At 43.2% G+C, this 16,851-nt stretch overlaps 1 protein-coding gene across 2 annotated transcripts in view; it reads right to left on the minus strand.

Annotated features, from left to right (window-relative positions):
- Window positions 1-16,598, minus strand: part of PRPF40B (pre-mRNA processing factor 40 homolog B) — a 30,882-nt gene extending 14,284 nt beyond the window's left edge. For both annotated transcript variants that reach the window (XM_081935002.1, XM_081935001.1), the window contains exons 1-15: window positions 16,580-16,598; window positions 12,407-12,493; window positions 11,480-11,629; window positions 11,287-11,367; window positions 10,151-10,178; window positions 9,512-9,537; window positions 8,686-8,763; window positions 7,387-7,497; window positions 5,991-6,111; window positions 5,874-5,904; window positions 5,183-5,344; window positions 3,012-3,114; window positions 1,929-1,993; window positions 1,157-1,321; window positions 62-170 (exon numbers count right to left, since the gene is read on the minus strand). In XM_081935002.1, coding sequence (XP_081791128.1) covers window positions 62-170; window positions 1,157-1,321; window positions 1,929-1,993; window positions 3,012-3,114; window positions 5,183-5,344; window positions 5,874-5,904; window positions 5,991-6,111; window positions 7,387-7,497; window positions 8,686-8,763; window positions 9,512-9,537; window positions 10,151-10,178; window positions 11,287-11,367; window positions 11,480-11,629 — 1,230 coding nt within the window. In that variant the 5' untranslated portion in view covers window positions 12,407-12,493; window positions 16,580-16,598. The remainder of the gene's footprint in view (window positions 1-61; window positions 171-1,156; window positions 1,322-1,928; window positions 1,994-3,011; window positions 3,115-5,182; window positions 5,345-5,873; window positions 5,905-5,990; window positions 6,112-7,386; window positions 7,498-8,685; window positions 8,764-9,511; window positions 9,538-10,150; window positions 10,179-11,286; window positions 11,368-11,479; window positions 11,630-12,406; window positions 12,494-16,579) is intronic.
- Between the last annotated feature and the right edge of the window lie 253 nt (window positions 16,599-16,851).

Below are 16,851 nucleotides of genomic sequence, written 5' to 3' on the forward strand. Positions count from 1 at the left end.
GCCTGGACTTTTTTTTTTACTGCTATCCAGAACTCCTGCCATTGACTCATCTTTGACTTACCTTCTCTTTCTTGGCCAGAAAAAAAAGAACGTCATCATAGATCTCCTTGCGATCCCTTTCAGGCACCATGGCCCACACTTCCAGCTCACCAAACATTTGCTCAGCTTTCCTGAGAATGGAAAGAGAAAAGAAAGTTGGAGATGGAGGGTAGGGTGACAACCCTCAAGGGAGGATAAATAAAGATCAAGGACATCTTAGTTTATGAAGCAGGCAACGTGAGGTGCTCGGGGACATCCATGCTTGGAAAAACCAAACAAAAGTCCCTCTACTTTGATCTGGTGAGGACAGAGTTACAGCAAGAGAAAGAAAATAAGAGGGATACCTGTAGCAGCAACCTCCTGTTTCATGCAGGGGAAATTGGACTGCCTAGCATATCTTTCCTGGTCTTCAAGCTGCAACTCTTTCAGCATTTATATCTCTCAGTCTAGCCCACAGGAAATCCAGCAAAAAAATTCTAGATTCATTACTGGAAAATGCAGCTCCCTGTTTCCCAAAGTGCTAAGTCTCTGCCAGGTTCAGACGTGCAACCTTGCAGAATTATTCATCATCACAGTTGACGCTATTCAAGGAGCTGGGCCAGCCACACCTAATATATTTCCTTAGAAGGATCCTTTAAGACCTAGCCAAGAAGACACCAGTTCTCTTAAAGGTAAAGCTTCCCCTCGCACAGATGTGCTAGTTGTTCCCGACTCTAAGAAGTGTTAGTCTCCGTTTTAAAGCCAAAGAGCCAGCGTTGCCCAAAGACGTCTCCGTGGTCATGTGGCCAGCATGACTAAACGCCGAAGGTGCACGGAACGCTGTTACTTTCCCACCAAAGGTGGTTCCTATTTTTTCTACTTTGCATTTTTACCTGCTTTCGAACTACTAGGTTGGCAGAAGCTGGGACAAGTAATGGGAGCTCCCTCCACTACGCGGCACTAGGGATTCGAACCGCCGACCTTTCTGATCAACAAGCTCAGCGTCTTAGCCACTGAGCCACCGCATCCCTCTAAGTTCCCTTAGCAATCACTAAAACATTCTTGAGAGAACCATCCGGGCTCCCAATCTTCCCACTGCTGGATTGTTGTTCCACCAGGCATCCCGATCCTCGTGTACCTGTAGCGGGTGGTAGAATTCATTTTGCTGTGTTCTTCCAAGAAGCGTTGCAGTTCTTCCTTTGCCTCCTTTGCCCGCAGCCGGGTCTCTTCCTTTTCTTCCTTGTCCCGTTGAGCCTTGTAGGCGTTGAATGCCTGCTTCTTCTCGCTCAGCTTGGGCAAAGCACTGGGACACACAGAAGCCGGAGGTCAAGAGCTGGCTCACATGGGCAACAGGCAAAGAAAAACAGGGGACCCAAAGTTCTAGTTCCCCAAGTGAGCAAATGAGGTGGGTGGGCAGAGCGCTCCAACTGAGCTCACTCTCTGTTAGGGCTTTCAGCATACAGGTCTGCAACTTAGACTCATTGTCTGACAAGGGAGGGCGGGAACTAGATGCAGTGGTGGGATTCAGTCAGTTCGCACCTATTCGGAAGAACCGGTTGTTAACTTTCTAAGCAGTTCGGAGAACCGGTTGTTGGAAGAAATCTCATTTTGTTTTTTTCCCACTTTACGGGGCTAATCCTGTAAGGAAGGCAGGAAGGAAACCTTCTGGTGTTGTTTCTAGCCTAATCTTTATTGCCCTGATTACAGAAACTGCCTCTATGGTTAACCCTTATTACATTGTAACAGCTAAGGAGAAGCGCCCAACGATGTGAGTGACATCAAGTTGGCCACGCCCACTCAGTCACATGACCACAAAGCCACACCTACCCACCTGGTCATTAGGGCAGAGAACTGGTTGTTAAATTATTTGAATCCCACCACTGACTAGATGCATCCACCCAGGATCATACCTGAAACGGGGGTCACTGCTAATAATCTTCATGGTCTGTTCCCAGGATGCACCAGCTGTAACACCCTAAAAGCCAGAAAATGGGGCATTTCAATCAAGCTGTACCATCTTCTTCTCTTGGACTGCACTAGTTAAGCCTGCTCTGCTTGGCAGGCTCTTTCTTTTAAGCCCTCCCCTTCCTTTCTTTCTTTCTTTCTTTCTTTCTTTCTTTTTTTCTTTCTTTCTTTCTTCTTTCTTTCTTTCTTTTTTACAAAATGCAAAAGTCAAGGTAGAACAAGTTAGGTGTTTTAATTTTCTTCTGCTTGAACTTTCAGGAAAAATATTTTCCTCTCCTCCCTGCTGTCTGGCAAAATAAATACAATAAAAAAATCAGCCTGCCAGAGGGACAGATTCCCAGACATTGTTCTCCTATGGCAAGGAGAACGGGTCCTTTTTGTTAAAATATTCATGACTGGGAGAAACATAGGAACAAGGTCAGCCAATGAATAGGCATAGCAACTAAGTCAGCCAATGGGAGCTTCAACAGATCTGAGTCTGTGCAGAGAATTGAAACAGAAACTTAAGAAGAAAGCAGCCTATTGCTCTGAGAAGTAAACTAGCAGTCTGTCTGCTGAAATGAAACTAACTGCTTGCGTTTGACTGTAACTCTCCTGCCTTGTGTTTACTTGGAAGAACCACCTGTTGGTATTGTATATTTATACATTTTTCTTATGTATCTAAAGAAGTTAATGAATCCTGCTGCATCAGTTATCTATGTGTGCTTTATGCAACAAACTCTGACACTTTGTGAATGCCCCAACACTGGAAGTCTTTAAGAAGATGTTGGATAGCCATTTGCCTGAAATGGTATAGGGTTTCCTGCCTAGGCAGGGGGTTGGACTAGAAGACCTCCAAGGTCCCTTCCAACTCTACTATTGTATTGTATTGCACTTTTCACTCTCAATGGAAAGCACTCAGGACACAAAACTTCCCATCATTTCCCTGGCAAGCTAAGCGGCGGGCATAAAGGAATGTTATCAAACTGGCTCCGATTCCTAGGAAGGCTCTTTAATTCGTGTCCTCCTTTCCCTTCTACAATTATTACCTTGTCTTTGAGCAGCTCCTTAAAAGCTTGTTTAGCTTCCTCTTTGTTGCTCCAGGCACTGCCACTGCCACGATCTTCTTCATCTCTCCGGAGGGGATCACAACTGCCCAAGGAAAAACAAAAGCATTTGGACAAAACATGAAGCAAATCATTGATTGAGGTTTAACAATTCAACGAATCGTGCTGGACATGTCAGAAAGCACCAAAAAAAATGGACAAGAATACATACATGGCTGAAAAATATGATAAAACAGCATATAGATTTGAAATTAGAGACATTTTTGTTGGGCATTGACTGTAGCGAGAATAGTATTTACACAACAATGGAAAAGTGAAGAGATCCCACAGATGAAGACTGATTAGAAAAATATTAGAATGTGCAGAAATGGGTAAGCTAACACTACAATTAAGGAAAAGAAAGAATGAACATTTTTTGATGGGGCTTATTTTATTAATGGCTAGCTGATAAAAACAAGAACTGGAAACAGGGAACTATATGAAAGGATCAGTGATATAAGGAAGATTATTATTATTATTATTATTATTATTATTATTATTATTATTATTATTATTATTATTATTATTATTATCAATATTAATATAATTGATATTAATGCAATCAATACTTTTGTAAACACTTTATTATTTCCTAAAATGATTTGTACCCCGACAACACACTGTTCAATTGAAATTGGAATTTTTGTATGTTAAAAAATAGCATAAAAAATTATTACAACCTCCCCCCCCACCCCCACCCCCATTTCAACAGATTGCTGCTACGAATTCCAGGTGGACAACGCAGCCTTCCCTACAGATAAATTGGCAGATAAATAGAGGGGGGTTCCATCTCTCTGCCTTTTCTACCATTCTATTTGTTCTGTAACCCAGAGTTTGAAAACCTAGGCAGGCTTAGTCTGGCATTCCTCAAACTGATGCTTTCCTGATGGGTTGGAGTAGAGAGATCCCACTCTCTGGTAGACCAGTACCTCACAACCTCTTGGCATCTCTAAGACAGAGGTGGGTTCCTCCAGGTCCTGTCTGGTACGCCAGGAGAGGTTGTGAAAATCTGGCATACCAGACCGGACTGGTAGTAATAGTGGCTTGGCCATGCCCCCAAACCTCCGTCAGAAACTTTTTTTAAACTCCTTTTTCCCTGCCGGTTTAGGCAAGGGAAAATAGGTTTTAAAAAGTAAAACAGAAGGGGGGGGCACCCAACATTTATGTTGTTAAGTGAGACATCTGTTAAGGGAGTTTCACCCCATTTCATGACCTTTCTTGCCACAGTGTAAATCACTGCAGTCGTTAAGTTAGTTACACAGTTGTTAAATGAATCTGGCTTCTCGAGTGACTGCTTATCGGAAGATCGCAAAAGGGGATCACATGACCCCGGGACGCTGCAACAGTCATGAATATGAGTCGGTTGACAAGCATCTGAGATTGCGCGACCATGGCGATGCTGCAATGGCCAGAAGTGTGGGAAATGGTCATAAATCACTTTTTTCATTTTTTTTCAATGGCCACTAAATGAACTGTTGTAAGTTGAGGAGTATCTGTATTTCTATGACCTATATCTTTTTAACTGGCTCAGTGTTGAACGTTATGTCTACTAGCTGATAACCCGGCGTTGCCCAGATATTTTTTTATAGGGGAGAAATGTCCGGACCAAACGTAATTTCTAATGTTGGATTTTCCCTGTTACCAGAAGGAGCCCCCTAGTGGAGTACTGTGAAGCCGTTACCATGGCAACTCCACTGCGCTGTACAGTAGAAGCCAGCACGGCAGCAAGGCACAACAGGCTGCATCTTAACAGAACACCCCCCACCCCCCAAGGGGTGTTAGAGGTGTCTTACCCCCACTGTATTTGTTTCCAGAGAGTAAGTCATCTGTGTACCAAGTTTGGTTGAAGTTGCTCGAGGCATTCCAGCATTATGCTGGAACATACACACACACACACAGCCATTTATATATATATATACATATAGATAAAACTTGCAAGTGCTTCTGACACAATAAAGAAAAAACTCCCAGAATTACCCATGCAGGCTGGATAATTCTGGGAGTTGTAGTCCACAGATCTTAAGAGTGGCTAAGATTGAAAAACGTTGTGTTAGAAAGCTAGTGATGGCCTGGCTAGAGATCTTCCCTCTGCTGTCCCCTCTTCTTGAATTTACCTGCTTGTGACCTCCTCCTCAACAGCAGCTGGGACTCCCTCATTCCCTGAAGCCTCTTCAACACCCCCGGTGCCTTCCGTGTCTGAGGTGGGCGCGGAAGACGGGGTGGGACTGGCAGGGCCCGACAATGGCGGCTCCTGTTGCTGAGGTAGGTGCTGCCTCCTGGGAAGGAAGAAGATGGCAGTTATGAATATTTTGCAGCAGCAGAATAATACAAGCCCGATTTATTGCACAGTTTACACAACTTTCCACACAATGGCTTCCAGTCGGCTCTATCTCATCAAGAAAGAAAAATGAGAGAATGGACATAGGACCAATCTCAACCAGTCCAAACCCCACTCTGCCCCCTTTTGAGATTCTGGGTTTCCATGGGGATGCTGAGCATTTTTCAGTTTCTTGTCACCATCAAGGAAAATTAGGAACAGAAATTTTATTTGCAAGCAAAGTGGCAAAGCTCAGGTTTTTCTGAAGGTTTCGTGACCCAGGTGCCAGGTTCAGCGGATCTTCCAGAGAGATGAATCAACACCTAGGGGGGGGAGGCCTGGAAGAAAAAGGAAGCCCTCTGCCCTGCCCCTGCTCACTCCGTGCTCCTCTCTCATGGGACAATCCCTGCTGGGTAAGGCCTGCCTTTTCTCCTGCCCAGCCAGCTCTTTTGAGCCCTTCTTGATGCAATCTGTTTCTGGGAACTTACTCTGCTTCCTCCTCTTCCTCCTTCATCAATGCTGAAAAACAAAAACAGGAAATGGTCATCAGAGGAAGATTGCGGGAAGCAGGACCCCACCCTAGATTTGATCCTGGAGACCCTCACCTTCAATGTCATCCAGCTCTCGTGGCCTGGTCCAGCGTGACTCCTTGCTCTGAGTGTTGTAGTAATAGGATTTCCCAGTTTCTGAGCGATACTCACGCCAAGGACAGCGTGACAGCAAGATCTGCAGAAGGAAAAAAGGACAGTCTTAGCAAGCGTAGCGCAGTGTGTGTGTGTGTATGTGTTGTAGGGTGGAGATCCACAACTTCTTCCCCTTTTCTGAAATATTATACACTGATGGACCAATCTGTACCTATAATCAAGCTTGCCTGTCTCAGTGAATGAACAGATTCTTTTTCTGCATTCATATAATTCCCTGAAATCATAAGCTAATCAAATGTCCGAAATGTTTAACTGCAAAAGCCTTCTTGATTTGGTTGTGAAGCCAAGAGCTGCAGTTATTATATCCTGTGCCTTAAAACCCACTTGGTTGTCTGCTTGAGAAACTGAATTTTGAGTGAGAACCAGTTTGGTTTCTTAGTAAAGGGTTATTTACGAATTACACTTACTAAGGAGTTATTTTGCGAATGGTCATGCGATTCTTTTTTCTTTTAATAATTCAACCCTTCTTTCCTCACTTGGAGGTAAGGCTCCTGATGGCCCTTCTTCTAAAGCAGGGCTGTCAAACTCCCAGCCCATGCGACACACGCTGGCCACGCTCATGCCCAGTTTAGCAAAGGGGAAAAGTCTTGATACATCATGTGCCACCGCCGTGACAACGTGAGTTTGACACCTCTATTCTAAAGCATCTTATCTGGTTCACATCCAGCCGATGCGAGCAAGTCCTGCAGTCAACAAATTATCCCAGATTCCACGGAATAATCTGAGGGAATTTGATGGGCACGGTTAAGACTTGAAAGAGATCCTAACCCTATCAACTGCTGAATGCAGGAATGTTGGGATTGCAACCTCCCTGGCAGATGGTTGCCCAGATTCCAATTAGCTCCCCACAATGAAGTAGAATCCATCATGATCCATGGAGACTGTTTCATGCAGAAGCAACTCTTTGCTGGTAGAAAATTCCCCCCAGACATTGACTGAGATCAACCCCCTTGTAAATTCTACCTGCTGGTTCTGTGGCCTTCTCGTCTGGAACGGGCAAAAACCACTCCAATCTTTAATCCTATGTATCCCATATCCCTAAATCTTCTCCATGCTATCTACTCTTCCTCTGAGTGCTTGTTTCACAGTGCTTTATCAGCCTGATCATAATCCTATGTTTATTCTTAGGATTATGACTCCAACCCTACTTTTTAGGAGAAAAACCAGAGGGGATTGCTGCCTGGGATGGCTGACTTTCAGTTATCAGAGATCCAATACATGTCAACAAGAGCAGTGGGGAGGGGTGGAAATCAATGTCTAAGTTGCTCCAGCAACTAAGCATAGAAACAGCTCTCACCTCCGCCTTAGACTTAAGTTCATCTGGCTTTTCCCAACTTGATTGTTTGGTTTCAGCATTATAATAATAGATCCGTCCGTCAGGGGCTTTATGCTCACTCCATGCTGGCTTCTGTAGAGAAAATTCAGACCAAATTAAATCAAGTTGAGATGCAATTGGGCAAATATCCACAATCCCCCCACTTCCCTCCCCCCCCCCCGCATCCCGAACAGATACTGATTCAGAGAAGTCACTATATTCTGTGAATCACAGTGTTTACTTCCAACGAAAGCACAAAAGCAAAAAAAGGCAGCTTTGTAGCTTTTATGAAGTTGTGTCAGCAACATCTAAAGAAAATCTCCTTTTTTTCTTTGGAGGGAGGATATTTGAGGAAGGTTAATAAGAAACGTTTTCCACTGTCAAAGTACAAAGGTGGGAAAGTCAGCATCTGGATCTTCATAGAAGAGGCAGAAAAATAATGAAGATCCATGTGAATATTCTAGATCTAGACTGATTACCATAAAGAGTATCAACCCATCCCTAGTGTCTCCATCAAAAACACAGTTTAGGGCTTTCCTCCTTCCAGTCATCTTCAATCTTCCTTTTCTGTGGGCACTCAAACAAGGCCCCGTTCCAATTTTATCCTGTCAATAACCCTGTGAGATAGGCTGGGCTGGGCCCAAGTCACCCAAAGACCTTTTATGCTTCAAAATGGAACTGAACCTGACCTAACACCTCATCCTCTACTCTTGTAATTCTCTTGAGCTTAGTCTGCAGAAGATACATCAGTTGGATCTGTGAATTCTGACTTAGTATCTTTTAGCCCAGAAAATAAACAATTTCACTGCATTGTCCACCCCCTTTTGCTAACTATGCTATTTGCAAAATGCTCCTTCTAGCTTCTCCTTTGCTCTATCCACTGAAGCCCTTTGCCATCATCTAGAACTCACATACACCTTTACTTTTTCCCCTGCGCCTTGGAAGGCACTTTATTTTCTTGGAGAGGAAAGGTAGCTTTTAAAAAAAAAATTCTGAAGATGAAATACTAGAGAAGCAGCATGAGCAAACCAGGCAAAGAAATAAGACCACTGCTTCTTGGGATAAAACACCAACATTGTTAGGAGACTCTCTGCAGATGTTCATCTGTGCTGGTCATGATCTCCAGCACAAAACAATGGAGCTCTTTAGTTCCTTGGTGTGCCTTCTGTGAACCATTTTTGGATCAGTGGAATGCCAACATGGCAACCTTGTTTTGCTTCCTGGAACAAAAAGAGATGACATCAAGAAACCTGACGCCTTGTCTCCCCTGAGACTTTTTACCTTTCGCCCTGTATCCAACACTGGAGAGCCACCAAGAATTACATTTTGTTGCATAGCACCTGTCAGGGGGTTGGGGATCTGAAATGTAAAGCGGCATTTAAATTTAAAGCAGAAGAGGAGAAATAAAGTAAAATAAATCCCTGGATATAGGGGACAGGAAGAAGAAACAAAGTAGGAAAAAACATCTGTATCGTTCATTCATTCATAAAATGTATTGGCCACCCATCTTACCTCAGGATAACTCTGTTTTGGTGCTTAATCTTATATTCCTACTAGTCATCCTGCCCCAATTCGATAACACCTTTAGATCTGCTATCCTACCTGGCATGTCCTTAATCCCCCCCACACACACACAATTAAGGGCCATGCCTATTGGGACAGTGGGAGTGGCAAAAGACAGAAAAGAAAATCTAGAGTATGAGAAAGACAGAAAGACTAGATCAAAACCACAAAGAGCACCAACACGTGCCTAGTGTCTAAACTAAAAGCACAATTTAGGACTTCCTTCCTTCCAGTCATTTTCAATTGTAGGTAAACAGTTCAACCTACCCCTGCTTTTGGTTTTAAATAGATTGTTCAATGGTTAGCTTTACAGAACAGATGAGGCCAATCACTACTTGGGATTTATGGCGCTGGGTAAACCCAATCAATTTCAAGCAAAGTTAAACAAACTACATACATTTTGTAAAACTCCATATTAAAAAAAAATAGGTGTTACCCCATAATTTGAAGAGCTATGTATTATTTTGAAAACCTCATGATGCATTTAATTGCTCACGTAATTCCTTAACTCCACATCTAGGAAAGCATTTGTCCAGATACTCACCACAGATGCTGCTTGAGTCACTGTGGCTAGAAAATAAGAACAGAGCTTAGAAAAGTGGAGCAGTTGTGGTCAGGGATCACTCAAAGAAGAGACCCTACTGTCCTCCAGGGAAGCAACAGGTACCAGGGACAGCAATAGGGCAAACATAAGATCTTAAGATGAACTTGTTGGGTCAGGCCAATGGCCTATTTAGTCCAACGTTTTGGTCCAGAAATGCCAAGCTGATGCCTCCAGAACGCAGGGTTTCACTGGGCCCTTATTGTATGAGAGGCAATTAGAATGGTTTGCTTGGAATGGAAGAGGATGGTATATCTTGGAATTCACAGTATCACTGACACAAATTACAAACTGGAATGATAAATGCGGTTGTAATAAAGAACCAGCTCATGTGGTGTTGCCAAGACCTACCTATCTTCTCCATTCAGAACTTTAAAAGTTGTACAAGGGGGAGAAACTCAATTGACACAGCCTAACAAGGACAGTACCTGCAGACATTCAGTCGAGTATGCAAAGATAAAAAGGCCCAAATTTCTATTGCTGGGGAAAACATGGCATGATTCTCTACACCAGATTTAATAAGCATTTCTTGAGCTAGGTCACACCAAAACTATATTTAAACAAATCCCTGAAGATACTCACTGTTGGATGGGTCAGTAACAGGAGCTGCCTGTCAAAGAAAAAGTTAAATTCTGATGAAGTAGCTTCATCTTATTTTTTCTTTTTCTTATCTTTCCTTCAATTCTTTATACTGGTGCTGGCCCTGTTCAGTCTTTCTCTATTGCACTTTGTTTTATTTATTCATGTTAACCTTAAATAACTAAAGTAAAGTTTTATGTCAATTTGTTGGTTAACTTTATTATGGCCACTCATTTTATGCAATTATAGAATGTTAGAAAATATAAATTAAAATGCATAGATGGTTCCTAAAAGCAATGAAAGAGTTTAGTATAATACCATAAATGGAAAACAATTAAACCACCTAAAATCAAAACTAATGAACTATTTTTTTCATTCAAATGAATTAACTAGTTAAAGAACCTAAATACTAGAAGTAGAATTTTACAGCAACAACTATATTTATCGGACTGCAAGCTGAGATCTCAAGTAGCTTACAATTAAAATCTCAATAAAAACAACTAGAGAAAATACATATTTGGGGAAAGGGCAACTCCCGCCACCCAATTTCAACAATCCCTCGAGTCAAGGGGAATGCAAAATGCACCTTGGCCTATTGCCGTTTTGGAAAGCCAAATTTTCAAATGCTTTTTTTAAAGCACAACAGGAAGGAGGTCAAACAGACCTCGGGAAGGATAGTATACTGGAATGAATGCATGAACAAATGAACAAACAAATGAATGACAAAGAAAATATCAAGTCATTCTCTCTTCAAGCTGTTTGGGGGATTTTGGTCTGCGAGTTTGTAAAACAGAAATAGGGTCTTTCATCATTCTCTCCATGGTGTAGGCTAGGGTTTTGGGTATTGTGGTTTTGCAACAACTGGAGGACCATAATCCTAGTGCATGCCTGTTTCCTACCATGTTCAAGTGATGCTCACGCTCAAACAGCTATGCTTACTTCTCTGCACTGAAGGCCACACCTTGATCACTTCATCATCCATCAACTGGGTGTGGTCAACCAAGTGGTTAAAGAGCATCATGTATCCATTTCCAAATTAAAGAAGCAGCCCTGTTATGAAGGCCATTGCAGTATGTATGCAAGCTCTTGTGCCACACCCTATTCTAATTCCCTAAACCACTGTCCTTTCTGACACTCACTCCTCCAGAAACAGGAACAGGCCCAGCTGGCACCCCCGGCATGATCATCCCAGACAGCATTGGTGGCACCATCGTGGGCATCTAGAGACAAAAGAGAAGGTAGGATTATAAAGGTAGGATTATAATAGGTAGCCATTATACATATTGCAAACTGGAAGAACAAAAGGCAAAGACAAACATGAACCAGCACTACCTGCCCCAGGGGTGGTGGTCCAGGCATAGGTTGAATCATAGGGGGAGGTGGCATCATGCCGGGGGGCATAGGCGGCATAGGAGGTGGCCGTGGTCCCATTGGGGGCATTCCCATGGGTGGAAATGGTGGTGGGATCCCAGGTGGAGGCATCTAGGAAGAAGAAAAGAAACACATATATCTGTGCCCAAAGCAGAATATATTCTGGGCCAACCACAGATGAAGTCTCAATCCAGCAGCATCACACTTCAGTAAGGAAAGGATGCTGGTATGCCCAACATTACGTTTTTATAATCCTACCTTAGTTATGTTCAACTGACATATTAGATAATGATCCTGAAGCTACAATTTACCTTTACAAGCTAATCTGTAGATTACGGCCACTTAAATTCATGGACTGGACCAGATTGAGGTAGGCTGCACCACAGTAATTAATGTCCCAATAAATACACACAACTTCTTTGCTTCCCTTCCATCTGCTGAATTTAGATCACAAATTAAATAAAAAAATTCATTGGAAATAATAAAACAATCAAATGAAATCCCCATGTCATAGGAAGAATGAGTTTATTGATTTAATTTCTATTGTATGAGTAATAATTTAGATCTAGATTTTATTTTTGAGGTAGTCCTCTAATTTCATGTTTCACCTTTTTTTTTAGCTTGGTTATTTCTATTTTATAACAGCACCTAGAAAATATAGAAAAAAATGACTTGGCTGCTTCCAAACATAGCAGAAGGCATTTCTGATCCAACTTCAGGTGCAGAAGCCATGAGCTTTCAACTCCCAAAACTGGAACCCAGTCAAAACATGCTTCGGGCTCACTCCCATTTCTCCAGGCATTGCAACCATAACATAGAATAGACCAAGGACACCCCTTATATTTCCATAAAAACTGTTAAATACAACTTGCATTATGGTGAACTTACAAATGGAGGGGGTAGAATTGGTGGTGGTGGTCGTGAGGCAGAAGGAAAAGGAGCTGGCTGCCCAGGACTGCCTGAATCTGGAGTTGACTGCAAGCATAAATACATAATAAAAGTATGAGTGGAGGTGGAAGAGAAGAATAATTAATGAGTTAAGAAAGGCAAAGTCAACTGAGATGTAAAACATTGGATGTTGGGGTTTGAGTAGAGAAAATCTCCATTTAGCTCTGAAGTTGACTGATGCTTTGAAGATATCCCATTCTTGATGAGAATGATGAGAGTTGTAGTTCAGCTGCCTGGAAGGAATCAAGATGGAGAAACCAAAGCTAATTTCACTTATATATTTTTTAAAAAAACCTTAAATGCTTTAGCAAAACTATAGTGAGACACAATGGTACCTCGGTACTCATCATTAATTGGTTCAGGGAGGCTCAATGAGTACCAAAACCGGTGAGTATCAATTAAAATTTTCCCATAAGGAATAATGTAGTGAGTCACAAGGCAGCCAACATTGACAAGTTCTAGCTTATGCATTGAGTACCAAACAAACGATGAGTATCGGGACAAATTTTTCAGATCAGAATGCATTGAGTACCGAATTTGATGAGTTTCAAAGCAGTTGAGTACCAAGGTACTACTGTATTCCAAATCCTTGAGTTCAACCATCATTTCCCCAAGCCTATACCCAGGAATTCTATTGACAGGAACTTCAAGAGTCCAATTGCACCAGTTCAGCTATCTAGTGCAAATGGATGGTGGTGTTTGGTAAGGGTTGTACGCCCACTTGTGTTCCTCCAGTATTTATTCCCCAAATACAGAAATTAACATCAACCCCATGAAGCCAAAGGAAAAAAATTAATAGGAAAAAACTCTGTAATTTGCTGTTCTCTAGTGCAAAGTATGAATACAAATTGGTAAATGCTGGGTCAGACCAAAACTTCACCTGGTCTAGTATCCTGCAACTGTCAGTGACTTGACAGAAGGCTTCATAAATGGACATATCTTTTCTCTTGGCTTGGTTTCAGTATCTGGCAATCATGCTTCCTTTCTACTGAAGAATCTCTTAGCTATTATAAGTAACAGCCACTGGTATATCTTTTTCTCCCTCAATTTGTCTGATGCAATAGTTGGGAACTAGAAAGCCTCCTGCAGTCTATTCCTATCAACCCACACACTGCATTGACTGAGGCTGACAAGAATTATAGCTCAACATTGTCAAGCACCCACTAGTTCTCCATGTCCTGTCTCCTAAACACAAATAAAATCATATAAACATGAGTATATCTCATAGAAGTGCATTCTTTGTAATCTAGATTAGGGGAGAATGCCTTCATTCTACCATGTTCTTAAACCTAGTGTTCAGTGAATCATTTCAAGTTATCATATCTCATTTGACAAATATGTACTTCAGATATCTCAACTGCAGTTCCATACTCTATACTCAATAAATGTCCTTGATGGCTAATCTTAGGGACACTGCAATCCAACATCTTGGGGGGGGGGGGGGGGAGAGGTGTCAAAGATTTCTCACCTCTGGGTCAGGTGGCTTCATGAATTTGAAATGTCCAGGCCTACCCCATTATCCCTCTCCTTGGGCATTTTGTTCATAAACATGGTTTTTCATAAATACATTTTACCCTGGAAAGTATTCTAGCTTACTGGTGGCCTTTTTCTATATGTTGTGCACTAATCATCTTTTGGAAGCAAGCCAGATTAATATATATATATATATATATATATATATATATATATATATATATATATATATATATATATATATATATATATATATAGAGAGAGAGAGAGAGAGAGAGAGAGAGAGAGAGAGAGAAAGAGCAGGTTCTAGGAAATCTTCAAAAATTTAGTTACTATTTTTAATAAAACAGAAATGGGATAAAATTAAATAAAGGCAATTACATTAACTATTCTGTTAAACATTTTAAAAATAATTTACATTAAAATAAATAATATTTCCTGGAACTGCAGATCTTGCTGTTTACTTCTCAAAGCATAGCTCTTGGCCTTCAAAATAAGTTACGAGACACACCCTTGCTTTAAACAAAGTAAAAAAGCTTATAGTAGTAGATAGATAGTTGTAAGATGTTATATATATTGGGATGAACAACCATGGCTGCAAATTTGGATAAGTCCAGTGGTTCTCAACCTGTGGGTCGGGACCCCTTTGGGGGTCAAACGACCCTTTCACAGGGGTCGCCTAAGACCATCTGAAAACACATATTTTCAATGGCCTTAAGGAACTGAGACACCAATTTTATGGTCGGGGGTCACCACAACATGAGGAACTGTATTAAAGAGTCGCGGCATTGGGAAGGTTGAGAACTACTGATTAAGCCTGTTTGGGTTAAGCCAAGGTCCAATATTAGGAAAAAGTTGGGGGTGTTGCTTGAAATTAAAACCTAGAAAGCTGCTTTATAGAGGCTAAGATTCTTGGCCCTTCCAGCCAATTTATCATTTTTCCCTGCTTTCCTTGGAGAATGCAGTTTCTACAGGCAACCAGATGTTTCTCCACTGAACAATCTCACAAACAACCCTCAGAATTCATCTATGGCCAGACTAGGATTCACACAGGTTTTAAAATATCTTGAATGGTACATTTAAACAAAACATACGGAAGAATTTATTTCCATGCGTCTTCAACTCCCTCTTATCTTAATAATACTCTCTCTCTCTCCAAAAGCTGTTCTGAAAATTCAGTCCACTCCTTCACATGGCGTTTTAGATTACCCTGTGAGGAACGGTCTTCTTTAATGCATGCATCTAAATTATAGATACAGTTCACATAGATACAGCCATGGCTATCTCTCTGTATCTACATATTCTTTTATACTAAACATACATCCACACACACTTTCATATGGCCCTACTTTGATGTACATGTTTAAATGAATGCACATGTGCAAAAAACCCCACATTCATACGGTTTTGCACATGTATGCCTCTCGGGCAGTGTCTCTTGCCCATGCAGCATGCAGTCTTGATTGTGTGGTTATTAAATGGGTACATTCCCAGGCGTCTAATTTACTGCCGTGTGCCGCCTCCTCCTGGGGTTGAGGTGTCTGTGGGTGGTTGAAGATACAGCGAATAAAACTGACAAAATGCAGACCATTCCGTAGACTGAGAGCTGAGATCCCTGCTGGCCTTGGGGGGGGAAAGGCTGCCTCAACTCAGCCTAATTTATCCTCAATGCGCTTGGAATAAGAAAGGGCAGGCCATCTACACTTCGCGCGTAGAGGTGCGCCTATTCCTCCCCACAGCTGCAGGCGGCTGCTTATGAATGTCTCTGTTTCGAGCTGGAGGCTTCTGCAATTTCTCCGCACGGCGCACATCTCTCTCTCTCTCCATCCGTTTGCCAAAGCTGGGAGTTTGCAGCCTCCCCCGCTGCCCATCTTCATCCCTGACCCCGGAGTGCCGGCGGGGGGGCGGGGAGGCAAGAATCCCTGTTTACACGCGCCCCACCACAACCCCAAAGCACGGAGGGCTCCATCGAAGGAGCGGGAAGGGGGCAGAAGAGGCGAGAAGGGAGGGGGGGCGCGGCACGAGGGCTTCCCCATCCGGGCAGCGAATCGGGAGAAGCGGCCCGAGGACGAAAGTGCACGCCTTCCCCCCCCCCCTTTCACCCCACTCCTCCCTCGCAGGCCTGGACCGTGCCACACGCGCGCCCCTCCGCCCCCCGAACCGATCTCCGCCCCGGATCTTCAGGGGAGGGGGGGTGTTGCAAGAACAAAGCGGCAGACATTACCATGGCTGAGCCTCGGATCAGCTGGGCGTGCAGCGGGCGAGCCGCTCAGCCCACCCGGCAGTAAGGGCGCTCGCTATTGGAGGAGGCAGGAGAGCGAAGCGGGCCAGCCGGGAGAAGCCTTCCCCGCCAAGCCCGGGTCTCGCGGAGGGTGCGCGAGCTCGAGGTGGAGGAGGGGGGGGTGGGAGCGCATGGTGGCCGGCGCCTCAGCCAACCTGAGCCTCTTTTTTTCCTCTACAGCACGACCTTTCGGCTACGTCGGGAGGCATCCTACCCTTTGATAAAAGCTGGGCAGAAGGCATGCCTCTGAGCATGTGCAAAGGAACCGCCTCTCCTCACCACTCTGCCCCCTCCCTATCTCCCCCATACCGTTAAAATACCGGAGCCTTTTGACTTGCTCAGAATGGGCCTTCCCGTACCTTTCGCACCAAATTTGGAGGCAGCTGAATAAAATCGAGATCCACCGCCCCCCCCCCCCACTTTTGGGAGAGAGAGGATGCCCTTATTATGTACAATATATTCCCTTCCGCTCTTGGTCCGGCTGCGTCGAAGCAGCATCCCAAATCAACTTGCAAAGAGGAGAGTCCTGCGAGGGGAGGAAGGAGTAGGGATGATGGGGAGCAAAGGCTTGGCTTTTCTAGCGCTCTACTGGCTCCTAATTTCAATCCCAAAGCCTGAAGTGAGTCATGCT

Source organism: Natrix helvetica (genome assembly GCF_964273705.1).
Source record: "Natrix helvetica genome assembly, chromosome: 1".
Taxonomy (NCBI): Eukaryota; Metazoa; Chordata; class Lepidosauria; order Squamata; family Natricidae; genus Natrix; species Natrix helvetica.